The sequence below is a fragment of the Asterias rubens genome, chromosome 1, assembly GCF_902459465.1.
Source record: "Asterias rubens chromosome 1, eAstRub1.3, whole genome shotgun sequence".
In the NCBI taxonomy this organism is placed as follows: Eukaryota; Metazoa; Echinodermata; class Asteroidea; order Forcipulatida; family Asteriidae; genus Asterias; species Asterias rubens.
In genome coordinates, this window is record NC_047062.1 from 27,858,566 (window position 1) to 27,878,907 (window position 20,342).

A 20,342-nucleotide genomic window follows, 5' to 3' on the forward strand; every position below is an offset into this window, starting at 1 on the left:
ATTAATATGAACCGATAAAACTCAAAGAATTAATCAATGGTTTCAGTTGAGTGAGCTAAAACAATGAAAACCTTGAATAGGCATAACTCCTTTTTGCAATGATGTACTGACTTGAAACTTAAATCAAATATTGCTTTGTAGGCCTACATGTAAATTCACTTGAAAAGATTAGACTCAAAGAATGTATCACTTGTTCTAGTTTAATGAGCTAAAACATGATAAATATTGCTTCTTAAATGTAGATAATATGAAAAATATATAAATATCAAAGAGTTTATCACTGGTTCCAGTTGAATGAGCTAAAACAATGAACACCCTAAATGGTCATTACTTCATACTTGTCAATTTCCCCACCCCTGTGACCATCAGTTGATCAAATGATTGGTTTTTCTGTCAGTCATTGGTTCTATCTGGTGATCAGCAGCTCGCCATGGCAGCTTCGCTGTTCTAGTTTACTATTCTGACAGCAGAAAAGCAAATGCATTTTCTTTAAACGAGGGCAGAAATTTTGGGATACTTTAAAATACTTTTTGAAAATTGTTTGGATTGACGTGGGCTACTGAAAAACTGTGCTAAGTAGGATTTGAAACTTTGCATGGTGGAAATAAGATATAGAAGAGTTTGCGGTAACACCATTTAATAACAATCTCTAAATGAGTTGGGGTGGTTCTGAAAAGAACTGTTGGATCGTTGGATTAACTCGACGTTTCGATCAGTATGCTCTGATCGTCTTCTGGAGAATGCTGGACTCTGTCGCTGCATGCTGCTTAAGTACTGGGCAGCGGATCAGCGGTGATGCACGAAGGCGGGAAATACAGGCGGGAAGTGAACTCGATGATGCGTGGTGAAACCTGTTGTGGAGCTTTGGGTGGTGTGTGGGGGGTGTGTGCTCACTGAACCGTGTCAGTAGGAACAAGCACAGGGGATAGTGAGGGTGTGGGGCCTAGGTGACTGAGGGTATAGATGACCCAAAGCAGTCTAATGGTTGGGGGCCTAGGGGGTGACCGTGGATATAGAAGATCCATTGGTCGGGAGGAGGGGGAGCCAGATGTCGCTGATGTGGAAGCCGATGTCTTGGGGTACGGTGTCATGCTTGTGGATCTCGATGGCCTCTCTGATGCGTCTAGGGTGCCGTGCCTGGATTGGAGCGATGATTTCTGCTGCTTCCCAGTTCACTCGGTGGTCAGTGATGTGGGAATGCTTGACGATGGCCGATTAATCGAAGTCCCCCCTCCTTCCGTGTGCTCGGTGTTCCTTAAGTCTAGTGGGAAGGTTACACCTGGTTTCCCCGACAAAAACCTTACCACATTCGCATGGAATGCGATAGACTCCGGCACGGGTGGAGGGGTCCTTCTTGTCCTTGTGCGATTGGAGAGAGCCATGGAGTTTCTTCAGGGCGGAGTGATACACCTTGATTCCTGCTTGCTTGAAGATGCGTTGGAGGCGATGAGAGGGGGGACCTACATGTAGGTATGGTAAACTAACTGTGGGTGTGTGTGTTTGACCTTGGGTATAGGAGACCCTTTGGTCGGGGGGGGGACGGGCTTGCTTGTCTTGACTTGCTTGGCGTTGTATCCATTCCGCTGTAGAGAAGTGGTGATGTGCTGCAACTCATGCTGGAGGCTGTCCGGATCACAAATGATAAGCCTGTTGAACCAGCGCACGGTTGACTGACGACTTGATAGCTGGATGATGGAAAGACCGCTGATGCAGGTAACGGTCGGTGTGGGTGGGTTTCCGGTAAATGCTGTGGTGGAGGGTGCCGTCGTGGTTTCTTGTGATGAGAACATCGAGAAAGGGTAACTTTCCGGAATGTTCTTGCTCCATAGTGAACTTGATACTTGAGTGTTGTTGGTTGAGGAACTGCAGAAATTCATGGAGAGAGTCCTGACCGTGGGGCCACACGACAAAAGTGTTGTCCACATAGCGGAGCCACAGGCTGGGTCGGAGGTCAGCGGAGAGGAGTGATGAGGACTCGAACTCTTCCGTGAATATGTCAGCTAGAACCGGGGATATAGGGGATCCCATGGAGGTCCCAGCTGTCTGCTTGTAGTACTATTGCCCTGGAATTGAAAACAACTGGAGGAAACACATGTGTAAAGCAAATCATGAATTTGGTCAGGTGAAAGACAGTACGATCAGGGAGGGATGGGTCATGTGATAATCTCTCCTTGGCCAAGAAGCAAGCTTCATCTGTAAGCACGTTGGTGAAGAGAGATTCCGCATCAAAACTTACCAAGATATCAGTGGGTTGTAGGGTTAGGTTGCGGGTAATGTCAACAAACTGGGTGGAATTGGAAACATGGTGTTCTGTGAGACCCACCAGGGGTCGAAGTACTTTAGCTAGGTACTTGGCAGTGTCGTAGGTGGGGGAACCCCTCGAGGCAACTATGGGGCGGAGGGGAACTTCCGGCTTGTGAATCTTGGGATTGCCGAAGAACCTGGGACAGGAGGAGCTGGATGGGCGGAGCCTACGATAGAGTGGGACGGAGAGAGCTCCAGACCGGTGGATGGAAAGGAGTTTGCTGGCAACCCTCTTCTCGATGCTAGGGGTGGGGTCCTTAGGGAGGGGGCGGTATGAACCAGATGATAAAATGTTGCTTACCTTGTCAGTGTACTCCGTGCAGTCCATGATGACTGTGGCATTCCCTTTGTCAGCATGGAGCATCAGAGTCCAGCATTCTCCAGAAGACGATCAGAGCATACTGATCGAAACGTCGAGTTAATCCAACGGTTCTTTTCAGAACCACCCCAACTCATTTAGAGATTGTTATTACATGGTGTTACCGCAAACTCTTCTATACCAACAATGTTGTTTAACTCGTTGGCCCAGCGAGTGCAAAACTAGTTGAGGGAATCCCCAGTTTATTGATGATCAACCTTGTTCTTTTTGAGATATGAGTGTAACAAGGTTGACTAATTAAAGATTCAAATTGCTAATACATGGCTAATTAAATAATAATTTCAAACATAACTGAATTTAATTGAATGTCATACAACTGTATAACAAGCTTCAATTTGATATACATTGTAGGATCTAACTATTTCATATTAATACTTTGGGATATTAGGAATATTGGGAGGATATTGAGAAAATAAGGCAGAAACAAATGTTTAATAAAAAATCATAAAAATCTCGATGGAAACAATACCTGTTGTGTTCCGACAGTAAGTCGATAAAATTCTTGACGAAAAACACTACTTGTTCCGACAGTAGGTCAGAACAGCTACAAATAATAATAAAAACTAGATGGATATAGTAATTGTAATCAACAGTTACAGAGCTGTTCTGTGTTGTTTTGCTTGGATTATGTGCTTCAATGACCAAGGAGTCTATAACTGAAAACAAGGTTTTTTAAATGTTGTGTAGTTCTTGGTATATGGTCCCACATCCGGTTGACCCGTAAGTAAAGGTCAACATGGGGTCACGGTTACCTAAGGTTAATCTCTTATGCCTAAGGATTTTTTTTTTTTATTACTGAAAAGTTTTGAAAACGGGTGTGTACTTCTTAAAGGCAGTGGATACTATTGGTAATTATCAAAGACTAGCCTTCACAGTTGGTGTATCTCAACATAAGCATAAAATAACAAACCTGTGAAAATTTGAGCTCCATCGGTCATTGAACTTGCGAGATAATAATGAAAGAAAAAACACCCTTTTCACACAAAGTTGTGTGCATTTAGATGGTTGATTTCGAGACCTCAAGTTCTAAATCTGAGGTCTCGAAATCAAATTCGTGGAAAATTACTTCTTTCTCGAAATCTATGGCACTTCAGAGAGAGCCGTTTCTCACAATGTTTTATACCATCAACCTCTCCCCATTACTCGTCACCAAGAAAGGTTTTATGGTAATAATTATTTTGAGTAATTACCAATAGTGTCCACTGCTTTTAAGTTGAATTAAGAAAAACACATTAAAGTTTTAATTTCCGTAATTTGACACCTGATGAAGTCACAGTTACAAAAATGTGTTTTTCATACAAACTAATTTGATATTAAAGGTATGTGTGTGTACACGATGGTGTGTAACTTATCACAATCCAATGCCTTTTTCAAAAACTGTATTAAAAAACCCTAAAAACCCTAAACCTTTGTAGGAATAAAAATGTATTGGTGAGAGTACAAATCCCATGGAGTACATGTATGTACAAAGTAATGGGTCCAGAACCCGGTTAGAAATCAAATAAAACTAGACATCAAGTGTTTGTGAACAAACACAGAGCTGTTCCTTTTTAATTTCCAAGGTTCAAGGGGTCTATAATTGAAAAGAACCTGAAGATCGGTTGCATGGTTCTTGAGATATGGTCCCACTTCCGGTTGACCCGGAAGTAAAGGTCAATTTGGGGTCAAGGTAATCCAAGTTCAATCTTTAGAGCTCAAAGGGTCTATAACTGAAAAGAACTTGAACATTGGTTGTGCAGTTCTTGAGATAAGGTCCCACTTCCGGTTGACCCGAAAATAAAGGTCAACATGGGGTCATACCTACCTGATGCGATTGTCCAATGCCTAAGTAGTCTGAAAATCGGTTGTGTAGTTCTTGAGAAATGGTCCCACTTCCGGTTGACCCAAAAGAAGAGGTCAAAATGGGGTCACGGATTTTCCCCAACAAAATTTAATGCCTTAGGAATCTATAACTAAAGAAAAAAATTAAATCGGTTGTGTAACTCTTCAGATTTGGTCCCACTTCCGGTTGACCCGGAAGTAGAGGTCAAATCGGGGTCACGGTTACCCGAGGCAATTCTCCTATGCCTAATGAGTCTAATACTGAAAAAAACTTTGAAATCGGCCGTAAACTTCTTGAGATATAGTGCTGCAAAGAAAAACTCATTAAAGCTTCTAATTAGCATAAATGAACATGTGATGACGTCACAGTCTTAAAATTGTATTTTTCGTACTAATAAATTTCATAAGGTACACGATGGTATGCAACTTACCCCAATGCAATGCCTTTTGCAAAATCTCAATTTTGTATTGCATTAACCATGGAGAAGCTATTGCAATGCGTTGAAAGTGACTGCATCCAGTTAATGAGGTACTACGTTGTACCCATGATGCCAAGATTTTTAATTTATTGTTAATTATAGACGTACTTTGATTGATTTTAATGGACTAAAACATCTCTTATTAGAATCAGTTACTCCAATCCCCAAGGAGTCTATATCTACAAACAGTCTGTTAAACGGCCGTGTACTTCTTGAGATATGGTGCTACAAAGATTTCCCAATTAAATATGCAAATATGGGTCACATGGTTAATTAATTACGAATAAAAAAAAAAAAATGGTCCGTGGTTTGATGTTTGATCTAGTACAAGTTGATTTCACAGAACTCTTAACCACCAAACTCTGCGCTTATGATCAGCATTTTCGGCTTACTGTGTTTTTAAACATCATATCATGTCATGCATGCACACAGGTTATGTTGGGCTTACAATTGAGAAAAAGAAAAGGCAACACTATCGATATAAAGATAAGAATCTAACTTAAATATTACAAAAAGAAATATTTTTTTAGTTTTGGGGATAAAAAAAAACGTTATTTTCATACGGAGATTCAAACTCACTAGTATCAGATAAGTAAGCGCGACTGATGACCACTAGGCTATAAGGGCCAATGCTTTTTTCATGGGTTTACATGTATATATATTAACAGGGGGGATTATGATCCAGCGAAATAATTCTCGTTTCATGATTTTGCGAACATTGTCACTAAATATGAACTGCTAACGCCTATAACTATTAAGTAGGGTTGAAATGTAGTATTAGATGCCTTTAGGAGTTTTTGACGACGTCGTCAAAACCCCTATTCAATTACGCACATTCGTCCACGGACGACGCCACCTCGGAGTCTAAGTTTGACATTTTTTCACTCATTTCTCAAAAACTACAACACCACAGCAGGTAATATTTTAAGGGAAGCTTTCAACTGTCATTATCTTCAAACTGTTGAAGTTTAGTGTAATTCTGTGGACACCATGGTATGTCGCCGTCGTCAAAAACCCCTATTTATATACGCACGTTCGTTAAACGAAAACCCTAAATTTTCGTGTACTAAGTATATTGGCCCAGAACTCGGTTAGGAAACGAAGAAACAGAGACTGTGCTGTGGTCCAGAACGTATGTAGAAAAACAAGAAAAAGAGACTTGAGTAGACTCCTCTCAAGAAGTCACAACTCATGATAGGTACATACTGAATTGCATTTACCATAGAGAATGTTTAACAATAACATGGAAGTGACTGCATCCAGTTATGTTCAAACGCCTAGACTCATCTCAAGAAGTCACAACTCATGATAGGTACATACTGTATGGCATTTACCAAAGAGAATATTTCACAATAACATGAAAGTGACTGCATAAAGTTTACAAATTAAAAATTCAAATGAAGACCACGTGGTTAATTAATGAAGAATTTTTACACTTTTTTATTAGAGTAAAGCTTAGGCTCTAAGCTTCAATTTGATATGATTTAACTATTTTATCCTAATACTTTAGGAGTAGGGGCCTGAACAAAAACGCTGTACAAACGCTATGGGGTTTTAGGCGGAAACAAAGAATAATAATAATAACTAGACATCAAGTGTTTGTGAACAAACACAGAGCTGTTCCTTTTTAATTTTCAAGGTTCAAGGGGTCTATAATTAAAAAGAAACTGAAAATCGGTTGCATGGTTCTTGAGATATGGTCCCACTTCCGGATGACCCGGAAGTAGAGGTCAATTTGAGGTAACTGGTTTTGCAAGTTATCTCCAATCCCCTAGGAGTCCGTAACTACAAACAGTCTAAAAATCGGCCATGTACTTCTTGAGATATGGTCCCACTTCCGGTTGACCCGGAAGTAGATGTCAACTTGAGGTGACGGTTTTTCAAAATTAATCTTTAACGCCCAAGGGGTAAAAAAATGAAAAAAGTTTGAAAATCGGTAATATAGCACTTGAGATATGGTCCCACTTCCGGTTAACCCGGAAGTAGAGGTCAACTTGAGGTCACGGGTTTTCAAAATTAATCTTGAATCCCCAAGGAACCTATACCTACAAACAGGGTAAGAATCCGCCGTGAACTTCTTGAGTTATGGTGCTACAAAGATTTCCCAATAAAATATGCAAATGAGGGTCACGTGGTTAATTAAATAAGAATTTTAAAACTTTTTTGTTAGAGTAAAGGTTATGTTCTAAGCTTCAATTTGATAATATGATTTAACTCTTTTGACATTATGGTTTAGGAGCTAAGGAATAAACAAAAAATGTGTACAAATGCTATGGGGTTTTAGGCGGAAACAAAGAATAATAATAATAATAATAATAAAAACTAGACATCAAGTGTTTGTGATCAAACACAGAGCTGTTACTTTTTAATTTTCAAGGTTCAAGGGGTCTATAATTGACAAGAAACTGAAGATCGGTTGCATGGTTCTTGAGATATGGTCCCACTTCCGGTTGACCCGGAAGTAGAGGTCAATTTGAGGTAACTGGTTTTGCAAGTTATCTCCAATCCCCTAGGAGTCCGTAACTACAAACAGTCTAAAAAGCGGCCGTGTACTTCTTGAGATATGGTCCCACTTCCGGTTGACCCGGAAGTAGAGGTCAACTTGAGGTGACGTTTTTCAAAATTAATCTTTAACGCCCAAGGGGTCTAAAACTGAAAAAAGTTTGATAATATAATAATAATAAAAACTAGACATCAAGTGTTTGTGACCAAACACAGAGCTGTTCCTTTTTAATTTTCAAGGTTCAAGGGGTCTATAATTGAAAAGAAACTGAAGATCGGTTGCATGGTTCTTGAGATATGGTCCCACTTCCGGTTGACCCGGAAGTAAAGGTAAATTTGGGGTCAAGGTAATCCAAGTTCAATCTTTAGAGCTATAAGGGTCTCTAACTGAAAAGAACTTGAACATTGGTTGTGTAGTTCTTGAGATAAGGTCCCACTTCCGGTTGACCCGGAAATAAAGGTCAACATGGGGTCATACCTACCCGATGCGATTGTCCAATGCCAAAGTAGCCCATAACTGAAAAAAGTCTGAAAATCGATTGGGTTGTTTTTGAGATAAGGTCCAACTTCCGGTTGACCCGGAAATAAAGGTCAACATGGGGGTCTAAGTTTTCAAAGTTAATATTTAATGCCTAAGTAGTCTATAACTGAAAAAAAGTTTGAAAATCGGTTGTGTAGTTCTTGAGAAATGGTCCCACTTCCGGTTGACCCAAAAGAAGAGGTCAAAATGGGGTCACGGATTTTCCCCAACAAAATTTAATGCTTAGGAATCTATAACTAAAGAAAAAAATTAAATCGGTTGTGTAACTCTTCAGATTTGGTCCCACTTCCGGTTGACCCGGAAGTAGAGGTCAAATCGGGGACACGGTTACCCGAGGCAATTCCCCTAAATTGTATTTTTCGTACTAATAAATTTCATAAGGTACACGATGGTATGCAACTTACCCCAATCCAATGCCTTTTGCAAAATCTCAATTTTGAATTGCATTAACCGTGGAGAAGCTATTGCAATGCGTTGAATGTGACTGATAATAAAAATAATAAAAATCGCGACGAACCCGGAAGTAGAGGTCAACTTGAGGTCACGATTTTTCAAAGTTGATTTTTAACGCCCAAGGGGTCCAAAACTGAAAAAAGTTTGAAAATCGGTTATATAGCACTTGAGATATGGTCCCACTTCCGGTTAACCCGGAAGTAGAGGTGAACTTGAGGTCACGGGTTTTCAAAATTAATCTTCAATCCCCAAGGAGTCTATACCTATAAACAGGGTAAGAATCCACCGTGAACTTCTTGAGATATGGTGCTACATAGATTTTCCAATTAAATATGCAAATGAGGGTCACGTGGTTATGTAACTAAGAATTTTAAAACTTTTTTGTTAGAGTAAAGCTTATGTTCTAAGCTTCAATTTGATATATGATTTAAATCTTTTGACCTTACGGTTTAGGAGCTAAGGAATAAACAAAAAACATGTACAAATGCTATGGGGTTTTAGGCGGAAACAAATAATAATAATAATAATAATAATAATAATAATAATAAAAATAATAAAAATCTCGACGAAAACAATAGCTGTTCCGACTGGATCGGAACAGCTAATAAAGTTTGATAATATAATAATAATAACAATAATAAAAATCTCGACGAAAACAATAGCTGTTCCGACTGGATTGGAACAGCTAATAATAAAAATCTCGACGAAACAATGAAGCTTGTTGTATGTTCTTTGCAGCTATATATAAAACCCAATAACTCAATTGTCCCCCAAGTGACTAATTTTTGCAGAGCCCATCACAATTAATAGACTCCTCAAGGAAGTCCACACCGTAATGCATAAGTCATGGAGAAGCCCTATATAGGACTCTTTCTCTGTACACAGATACAGAGTCCTAACTTTTAAGGCCCGTTTCTGGGGCGGAAAATTTTCAAAGCTTCATAACTCAAATCTTACCTGCAACAAGCCACTAATTTCAACAGATTCACAATCCATGGCGGCATACATTTTTCTGCGGTGGGTTTTGGTCGTCATATATTCTTCACAAATCAGTCATTTTCGTGAAATAATGCAGCTCCCAACGTTAAAAAATTCCCGTTTTTGATCGTTTTCTCACAGTGTTGTTTGCTGCCATGCGTACACGTATACACACGCGTGCAAGACGCAATATGCAAGACGCATGAATTCTTGGTCACCGTATCTTGACTGCACAGCGTTAACACGCAAACGCAACGTAATATTTGCACGTGGTGCGTCTTGCGTACATGTACGGCAGACTGAGAATACAAAAAAAAATAGGAATTTCTTAATGTTTGGAGCTGCATTATTTCATTAAAATGTAAATTTGTGAAGAACATATGACGATCAAAACCCACCACAGAAAAATATATGCTGCCATGGATTGTGAATCTGTTGAAATTAGTGGCTTGTTGCAGGTAAGATTTGAGTTATGAAGCTTTGAAAATGTTTCCGCCCCAGAAATGTACCCTTATATCCAGGACGTCACTGTAGTATAATACAAAAGTGTAAGACCACCAGGGCTAGGAGAAGGTATACCAATGTCATGTAAGTGACTGCATCTGGTTTATGAAGTACTACGTTGTACCCATTATGCCCAGATGTTCACTTAATCGTTAATTATAGACGTACATTGATTGCTTTTAATGGACTGAAACAACCATTATTATAATCAGTTAATTTTTCATTACAGAATATGAAATTTAGGAAATGAACAGATAAATTATTTTCAAGTTATTGTGAATTATTGTGTTTTTGACCAGTAAAACGTTTCCACTTTTAGGGACATATGTTTTGTACACTAAAAAGATAACGCGCAAACGTATGACGTCATGATGACGTGACCAAAAATGTTAAGCCAGAAATCACATCTGCAATACAATACAAGTCTATAACTGAAGAAAGTTCAAGGATTAGATGTTACTTCTTGGGATATGGTGTAAACAAGATCGGCTAATTAAATATTCATACCGTTGGCACGCAAATAATTAATTAAGAGTGTTAATCTAGTTACATGTATGTCTACAATTTAAGTCCGGCCATAAGCTTAACTATGGTATATGATTTGTCAACTTCTGATATTTCTATAAGAGGGACATTTGACACTAAGAAAAGTCAAGTGTTAACGATTTTAGGGAAAGAAAGAAAAATATAAAAAAATCAAAAAAATCTCGCTGATTACAATAGCTGTTCCGACGGAAGCTAATAACAAATATTTAGACGAAAACAATACCGTAGGTCGGTCTAAAATTTCAAACCCATGACCTTTGCCATTTTAGAGTTGATGTCTTACCAAATAGACACTGAGATTGCCCAGTAGCTAGAGGCAGTTTGAACATAATTTAGCAGCGGGTCCTGCAACAATTTAATAGATGTTAAATTTGCATCGGGATAAAGAATATTATTAAATACATTGGACAGCTAATAATGCTGATTGGTCAACACTCGATCACATGGGCATGTATTAACAAGTGATAAAGGACCGGCTCTGGAAACTAGCGAATAAATGGCCCCTAAACCAGCATACATTGTGTAAAACTAGTGTTTGCGCTTTGCGCTGTATGTTTATTGAATTTATTTAAACATTGGTTCTTTGCACACTCGACGTATGCACTGAAAATGTATACATTTTGATGTAACGGGTGTGGACGGACGTATAAACCCATATGTCGATATATGGTCGTGTTTATATATGGTAGAGCTCACAGTTGACAAAAAAAATGTGGCCCTTGAACTTGAGTACAACAATAAAAGCAAACGCATATGATTTGAGGCATTGCATGGTGAGGTATCAATATATCGTAGGAGGTCCCGTTTTAGAGGTGTCCCTAAAATCGTGGCAAATCTTTTACCTCTCTGTGCGCGATGTAAACAGTCCCTAGATAAAAATTGTGTGGTTTTATTTGCCAAGCAAAGAGTCTCCTCTCCCTTGACCAAAACTTAGAAACACGTAAGGCTCCACTGGATATTTGCACTTGTAAATGCAAAAAGTTTGGTATTTTAAGCATTTCTACAAGGTACAAAAATATGTCATAATGTTGAGGCCATATAAAAATATTTGCCCACCGAAAAAGTTTCATCAAACACTATTTCAATTCACAATTCATGTTGATCAAATCATGTGACTGAATATTTTGCTGAGCATTCTGGAAAAAAAATACAGAGGCTTAAAGAAGCCATGTGCCTTATATCATTTTCTAATATTTTTGGAGATTTTTTTTTTAAAGCCATTGGACCCTTTCGGTTCAGAAAAAAAATAAAAGTTCACAGATTTACAAATAACTTACAGGGTTTACAGAAGGCAATGGTGAAAGACTTCTCTTGAAATATTATTCCATGAAATGCCTTACTTTTTGAGAAAACAGCAAAACAATATAAATTCTCGTTAACGAGAATTACGGATTTATTTTGAACATGTCATGACACGGCGAAACGCGCGGAAACAAGGGTGGATTTTTCCGTTGTTTTCTCCCGACTCCTATGACCGATAGAGCTTAAATTTTCACAGGTTTGTTATTTGATATAGAAGTTGTGGTACACAAAGTGTGGGCCTTGGACAACACTGTTTACCGAAAGGGTCCAATGGCTTTAAGCCTCCGATCAATATTATTATTTATATTAAAATTTAAACGATCAGCTTGTTGATTCAATTATCACTGTTTATTTATACGCTTTATTATAAATTTTAAGAGTAAAAAAAAGGGGAAATAAATAAATAAAAATCAGATTTGAAAGCTAAAGTAGTAGTCCCAGCCAATTTTCTATATTCTCCGCCCGGGTAGTAGTTAAAAAGCAGGACAGTTCTTTTCAGAACTGAGAAGTCTCCCGAACATCCGATAAATCTACTCCGCGGTAGTAGAATAAAGAAAGACAGTTCTCCAAGAACAAACTCTACCTGGCAAGTAGATACACACTATCATGACTATACTGCAAACCATATATATAATAAAGCAAAGCAAAAGTTTCACACTTTGACAAGTTTAACAAAAAACAATTTCATAAAAAGGAATTTATTAATGGGAATAAGAGTGCAAGGACCGGGTCTTCACTACGGGGGAATGACCGGGTTGATGGCTGGCTGCTGTTAACGGACCACACCTCCAGCTTAGTCCGTTAACAGTGCCAGCCACGAAACCGGTCATTCCCCCATAGTGAAGACCGGGTCCTCACACTGTTATTCTTTAATAATTGTGGGTTTTACCTGTACATTATTACCCTTAAATGGTCTAGTTGGTAAGACATCTGCTCTAGAGTATCAAAGATCGTGGGTTTCAATCCCACCCGAGTGATAATGCCTATCGTGGGTTTCAATCCCACCCGAGTGATAAGATCGTGGGTTTCAATCCCACCCGAGTGATAAGATCGTGGGTTTCAATCCCACCCGAGTGATAAGATCGTGGGTTTTAATCCCACCCGAGTGATAAGATCGTGGGTTTCAATCCCACCCGAGTATCAAAGATCGTGGGTTTCAATCCCACCCGAGTGATAAGATCGTGGGTTTCAATCCCACCCGAGTGATAAGATCGTGGGTTTCAATCCCACCCGAGTGATAAGATCGTGGGTTTCAATCCCACCCGAGTGATAAGATCGTGGGTTTCAATCCCACCCGAGTGATAAGATCGTGGGTTTCAATCCCACCCGAGTGATAAGATCGTGGGTTTCAATCCCACCCGAGTGATAAGATCGTGGGTTTCAATCCCACCCGAGTGATAAGATCGTGGGTTTCAATCCCACCCGAGTGATAAGATCGTGGGTTTCAATCCCACCCGAGTGATAAGATCGTGGGTGTCAATCCCACCCGAGTGATAAGATCGTGGGTTTCAATCCCACCCGAGTGATAAGATCGTGGGTTTCAATCCCACCCAAGTGATAAGATCATGGGTTTCAATCCCACCCAAGTGATAATGCCTATCGTGGGTTTCAATCCCACCCGAGTGATAATGCCTGTGATTTTGTTCACAGAAATCTTCGATGTAAGGGTAAAAACCAAAATAAATTTTCTTTATCCCAAATGCAAATTATAAATTTATTAAAGACACTGGACACTATTGGTAATTGTCAAAGACCAGTCTTCTCAGTTGGTGTATCTCAACATGTGCATAAAATAACAAACCTGTGAAAATTTTAGCCCAATTGGTCGTCGAAGTTGCGAGAAAAAAATGTTCGAAAAAACACCCTTGTCACACTAAGTTGTGTGCTTTCAGATGCTTGATTTCGAGACCTCAAATTGTAAATCCGAGGTCTCGAAATCAAATTCGTGGAAAATTACTTTTTTTCTCAAAACTACGTCACTTCAGAGGGAGCTGTTTCTCACAATGTTTAATTCCATCCACCTCTCCCCATTACTCGTACCCAAGTAAGGTTTTATGCTAATAACTATTTTGAGTAATTACACATGTACCAATAGTGTCCACTGCCTTTAAATAGTAAATAAATAAAAATCCACATTAAGTATTTCACTAATTTTAAGAGTTGTTTTATGTTGTAATTTTCAGTTACCGTGAATCAATATTCTATCCTAACATGGTGTCTGTCTTCTTTTGGATATCTAGGTTCATCGACTACAAGCATTAAGGATGTGGTGTTATGTGATGCTGATACAGAATATGAATCCTGGATGCAGATCATATACAAATGTCAAGACAATGGTTTGTATGACGTAGGACTAGAACTTTTAGCTGCTGTAACTGTGCTCCAAGCAATTAGAAAGGCTTCAGAAACAATAACTAAGTAATTTGCTGTGTTATATAAGCATCACATGCCTTAACAGTTGATACCATACTGATGTTGGACAGTACTTCATTGTACAATGGTAAAACTAAGAAATAGTCATGCACACTTAACTTTGTACATTTTGTTTGTAGTTTTTCTAAGGCACTTAATGTTGCATGTCTGCTTTTATGTTATTAACCGTATTGCCACCAATCCTTGTGTCGAACTCCGACAATAAGAAAAGTAGTTCAGTATTATTTTAATTATCAATATCAACCCAAAAAATTATTATTTTAATTGGTACATTAGGTACATGTACATGTTCATGAAGTGTTCTGTAAAAGTAGAATATTTGGTTGAATACATGTATACATACATTTCCACATGGTCAAGGATTAGAGTTTTAATGAGCTTGATTTATTTGCATTCCCATTCTTTCTTTATCAGGGATGAGATTCTGAAAAACTTAAAAAGACTGAAAATTTGTCACATTGCGGGAGGAGCACATGTAAACTAAATTCCCTTAACTATTTTTTTTCACTTGCTGGCTGGATGATTCAAACAATTTGTGGGTCGCTTGCAAGTTTGTTACAAAGCAATCAATTTTGGAAACTAACACGAACAAATTTGGGCATTTTTTTTAAATAACTTTTTTTTCCAAATTAATTTCTGCCCTTGTAAAAGGTTTTTTCATCAACAACCATTTTCATGGGGTCTTGATGTTAGGTTCGGTTGTATTAAAAACTTCTTTTGCAATAAAATGTTCATGATATATTGCCGATATAACAGGAACTGGAAGGTTGAGATGAGACCCAGGAAATTCAAGTTTTGTTTCCCTACTTGCCTGAAAGAAGGGCGTACTTGTGCATGCAATTGTTTAATAAAATAAACGATCATGCACGATCGCAAACTCATTAAATATAGCGCAAATCAAGACTCAAACCATTTTAAGAAACTTCAAAACAATCTCTCTTTGGGAATTTATTACCGTATAACTTGATTATTGTGACATGGAACATTTTTTGGACTCGCCAGACAGACTAGAAAATAAAAGATATGACTCTCCCGCTGTCGCATCAAAAGTAAATTTTTGCTAAAGTCAGAGATCTTATAAAAAGTCTGAATTTAAAACAAAAGACAAAAAGACGGAATTTCGCCAAAAGGCAGAAGAATCTCATCCCTGCTTTATATATTAACAAATGTTTTTTCCATTTTAAATGTTCATCAGCCCTCATTTTGACCTGCTAGTATGTATAGTTGATGCACTGTCTTCTCTACTTTCCATACAATTATAATCCACACAAAAAATCTTTATGTGATCCTTCAATTTTTTTAAATTTTCCTTTCAGAGTCAAGGATAAATAGAAAGGAATTTTTGGATAACCAATATGCATAGACCTTTTGGCAACTACCCATTGGGCAAGTGCCAATACCCCGTTCACACAGCCCTACGACCTTATGAAGACCATGCTGATCATCGCCATCTCAAAAATGTATCAAGTCAGGACACAATCGGCGTCAAAATCAAGCAATAATGCAAATTGAAGATCTCACCACGATGCATTAACACTGCTTGTGCGATAATGACGTTCCCATTACGACTTTTCCCCGCTTATTTTCAACATGTTCAAAATTAGCGTGGGAAGAGAATGCATGCAGCTTCCCAACCTTGGAGATCCCACCCTTTCAAACCAGCTCGTGGAGGTCCTCCTACGTTTGGCCCAGATTGGTCCGTGATTGGCCACACTCTCGGGCACTTGTCCACTGTAGTAGAAGCGGCGTCTATGTGTGAACGGGGTATAACTGTTGAATGAGTTGCAATGCTGTATGTACATGATAAAATAATGTATGGGTAAAACAGAAGACTACACACTTTTAACAGCCACTTTCATTTTCATGTATGAGTATGTTTTAAAAATTGTTTTTTTAACGTAAATGACAATAAGCGATTGCCAATTTTTTATTTTGTGTGTTTAAAAATGTTCCTATTGCAACCCATGTTTGCCTACAAATGGCTTTGTCCACAGATGGCTTTATTCTGTCTGCTTGACTAAAGCTCCAGAGCATGATTAAAGGCAAAAACCACAACACTTGAAAAAGTGATGTGTCTTCTTTTTCCTAAAATCTATTATCTGACAATTTGTTTACTTGACCAGGGGTGGCATTCTTACATTTATCAACTTTAGATTTTGTCACTTGATGTTTAAAGATCAATATTTTGATACCTCTAAATTTAACTGTTGAAACAAGCTCAACAAGTGTTTAAAAATTGCTGGCAAAATCTGGTTTCCTACTTTTGAAATCAATGTCTCGCTCAAATAATACTATGTGTACATACAGTAACAAGGTTTACATCATTTGTATAATTACAAAGGGGAAAAAAAAAACACTAACATAGTGCTCAGGGCATGCAAGGGTTAAACACACATGTAACATGCTATTAACCCATTCAAGATTTTATGCAATTGATATTTAATCTTAATTGCAACAAAATTAATAAAAACACTTGAGAAGGCAAACTAAAATCCTTGTTCGGCATGACTCCATTTTTAATGCAATTATGTTTATGGTTGAACTCAAAACAAAAACACCAACACATTAATTCAAACTTAACAATGTTGATTGTTGCTCCTTAAAACACTCCAATGTATTACTCACTAACTGCTTAAGTGTATTATTATCCAGGTATTAGTCCCCTATGTATGAGACTGTCCACAAAACACCCACAATATTTGTATGTTAAAATGTTTTTTTTAAATAAAATAAATTTGTGTACTACACATTGTATTGTCTACAGACAACGTAAATTGTATGTTATGCTTTTTGTTACTAGTATTTGTTGAAATTTAAGTCTCATCGTTTGTAATGTTAATGTAATTTTTAACCTGTAAATATTATTTCAGTTTCAAGAGCACAAAAAGTGATAACTACATGTAGATGGCCTGTGAACATCTCTGTAAATCTAAAGACAATTACATGTACTTAACAAGTTTGCAAACTCTTTAAGGTTCATGTTTAAGATATTTACACAAATAGAAGCAAGAGCACCAGTGCATGGTGGGATATTCAAGGTCACTTTGCCAAAATAAGCAATTTATATTACTTCAACACTATACTACATGTACATGTACAAAAGGTCTGGAGGTATATTACATCAAATACAAAAATTACAACAAAATCTTTCAAATTTGGGTTATAGTAATACCCTTGTACTGTATAGTCACAAAAATGGTTTTAAAAATGACATAAAGCGTTGAACTTAACGGTTAGTTTAACCATGGAAGAAGGAAGAGGAGTTCGAACGAAGGGACTTCAAAAGTTGAACCCGTGGTACCGCAGTCGTTTAACGACACCTCGTAATCACCCACATACCTTATACAAACAATGGGCGACCTGGCGTATGTGAGTTTGCACTCGGTTCTTCACGCAACTATGGCGTTGTACATAATGTTGCATGGGTATAATAAAGAAAATATTTTTTGAGACCTGGTAAATTTTGTGTACGCATTCGCCCACTAAAACGAAAAACATAATTGAATACCAACCACCCTCTGGTGCTAATACCCAAACTTTGAACCACCGCTAGTGACCGGATAGTCGCAAAAAATGTAAAAAATATACTATGATATGACGGTAAATGAAGAAGTCAATCACAACTCATCACCTTCTGCATCTCCGATTTTCATGTGAAAACAAAACAAATGAACCGGAAAATAATAACGCAATCGTTTGTACCATGTGCGCATCCATGAAAGACAAAGAAAACACACTGCGCATGCAAAAACTGTGTACTTTTGCAATTCTTGTCTCCAATGATTCATCTTTACACGCAGGCAACAGTGCAGAGTGGCGGTACCACAGGTTCTGTACAAAGAGATCTAATCCCGCTTGTTAAAGATGCTATGTAAGATTTTTGGTCGATTTGGCCCAAAAATTATGATTTAAAATTCAATAGGTATTTTGATGGGAGTCGAGAAAGTTACAAGCTTTCATTTGAGCCATTGCTCGAAAAAGTCTGCCAATTATTAGTAGCGACAATATATCACGTGACCAATTCTTAAGTGTTTTAAAAGAAACGATTAAAATTTTTGTCGTGGTTCCTGACCATTAAAAGTAAAAGTTAAACTTTTTTTTGTTAGAGCGGGTGATACTCTTTGAAATACCATTCACTAAAAAAATAAAAAATATTTTTTAATGTTTGGGGCCAAAAGTCTGACATAGCATCTTTAATCGGCCATCCAGCTGGATGTCTCTTATCTTTTTCCACTGATCAGAAAGGGGCATTGTCAGGGTTTTCTTTTGTTACTCTGCGGTTAGTCTCGTCGTTCGAACTCCGACGAACTCCTGACGTGAAAGTGTCATGCCCTGAAAGCAACTAAGACAACAATAATATGACTGTTAATGCATGATGATACTTAATGAGGTCTACCTTTACCTCCACTGTTATTATATCTAGTCTGATGGGCTTCATCATGATTACTACCTCGTTGATAATGACCTTGATGGGGTACATATGGTACTTGATGTTGGAGTTGGTACTGTCCTCTCTGATGACCCGCTTGGGTAGGGTTGGTTTGGCCTGCCCTTGTTCCACCGTTACTTGGGGATATGTTGGTATCAGAGTGGACGTAGTTTCGCTGTCGTCTGTTTGGTGCTGAGAGTAAAGCATAGAATAAATAATGTGAATGATAAAGTGAGATGAGATATAAATAGCTGGCAACAGTGTTTCTGTGGAAACAGGGAAATTATGGTAAGTTGTTTTCTACACCTTCTGTGTGATGGTGAAATCCAAGTAATGTCATTGCTTTGCAGAAAACATGTACAGTGTACATTACAAGCAAGTTTCACATGTTTAATTGCACGATTTTGTTTACTAAATTGAAGATGGTGTGACAACATACAATCTTAAGTTTAAAAAACCACTGTCAGATAAAGTGTATGAAAAATCAAGAATTTCAAATCAAAAAGAATGAAAACTAGACTTAAGTTTTTGTCATAACAAAAACAATGTGTTCGGCTAACGGGAGTACAAAAATACAACCCTGGTGGACAATTAACAAAAGAAAAAACCCATGAAATTTAGTCTTTTCAAAGCATTTACATGCAATTCCGGTATAGACAGGTCAAAAGGTCAAGAGAAGGTCACCAAGATTCCATATTTGTGAAGAACGTGAAACTCTTTCATATGATGTGTAGATTGTCAAAATAGCTTTTGTGGTTGAGGACCTAGGAACTTATGAATAAGTGAACCACACAATCAACGTGTTGAGTCGGTTATTTTACTAAGCCATCACAATATTACATTTTGGCGACGAGCGGGATTTTGTATATCCCACAACATCATCATTTCTTAGTTCTTGTATCATAATTCGTCGCTGCCATCTTTCCAGTCGTTCCATGTAAGCAGTGAACGGACCAACTGGGAAAAGTCTGTCAAGAGGATTGGAACGATGTTTATCGTCTTTAAAGACACTGGACACCTTTGGTAATTGTCAAAGACCAGTCTTCTCACTTGGTGTATCTCAACATAGGCATAAAATAATAATAATGAAAGAAAAAACACCCTTGTCTCACGAAGTTGTGTGCTTTCAGATGCTTGATTTCTAGACCTCAAAAATCTAATTCTTAGGTCTCAAAATCAAATTTGTGGAAAATTACTTCTTTCTCGTAAACTACATTAATAAATACCTTGGACGGTTTCAAGTCTCTGATTGGTCAAAACCCGGTCACGTGTGGGAGTGTTAACGGTGGTATAAAGACCGGCTTTGGAAAATAGCGAATAAGTGGCCACTAAATCAGCATACATTGTGAATCCCTTGCGCGTTGCACTGTATCGTACGCTTATTTATATCCCTATTAGTTTCATTGCAACTTCGCGCACTAAAGCGTCAAGTCAAAGTATACCACAAAGTCTCCCTCTACCTCAGGTGCAGTTGAGCACCAGCAACAGCCAATGCTACACCAGCCCTACACACTCACAGCATCCACAGCCAAGGCTACACCAGCCCTACACACTCGAAGCATCCACAGCCAACGCTACACCAGCCCTACACACTCACAGCATCCACAGCCAACGCTACACCAGCCCTACACACTCACAGCATCCACAGCCAACGCTACACCAGCCCTACAC

General features: G+C 38.3%; 2 protein-coding genes across 5 annotated transcripts in view; one reads left to right on the forward strand and one right to left on the reverse strand.

The window, feature by feature from the left end:
* LOC117289147 (clathrin heavy chain linker domain-containing protein 1-like) overlaps positions 1-18,221 on the forward strand; it is a 67,252-nt gene extending 49,031 nt beyond the window's left edge. For all 3 annotated transcript variants that reach the window (XM_033770152.1, XM_033770145.1, XM_033770160.1), the window contains one exon: positions 14,050-18,221. In XM_033770152.1, the coding sequence (XP_033626043.1) occupies positions 14,050-14,231 (182 nt within the window). In that variant the 3' untranslated portion in view covers positions 14,232-18,221. The remainder of the gene's footprint in view (positions 1-14,049) is intronic.
* A 144-nt stretch (positions 18,222-18,365) lies between these two features.
* LOC117288054 (leucine-rich repeat-containing protein 9-like) overlaps positions 18,366-20,342 on the reverse strand; it is a 77,979-nt gene continuing 76,002 nt past the window's right edge. For both annotated transcript variants that reach the window (XM_033768755.1, XM_033768747.1), the window contains exon 31: positions 18,366-18,863. In XM_033768755.1, the coding sequence (XP_033624646.1) occupies positions 18,625-18,863 (239 nt within the window). In that variant the 3' untranslated portion in view covers positions 18,366-18,624. The remainder of the gene's footprint in view (positions 18,864-20,342) is intronic.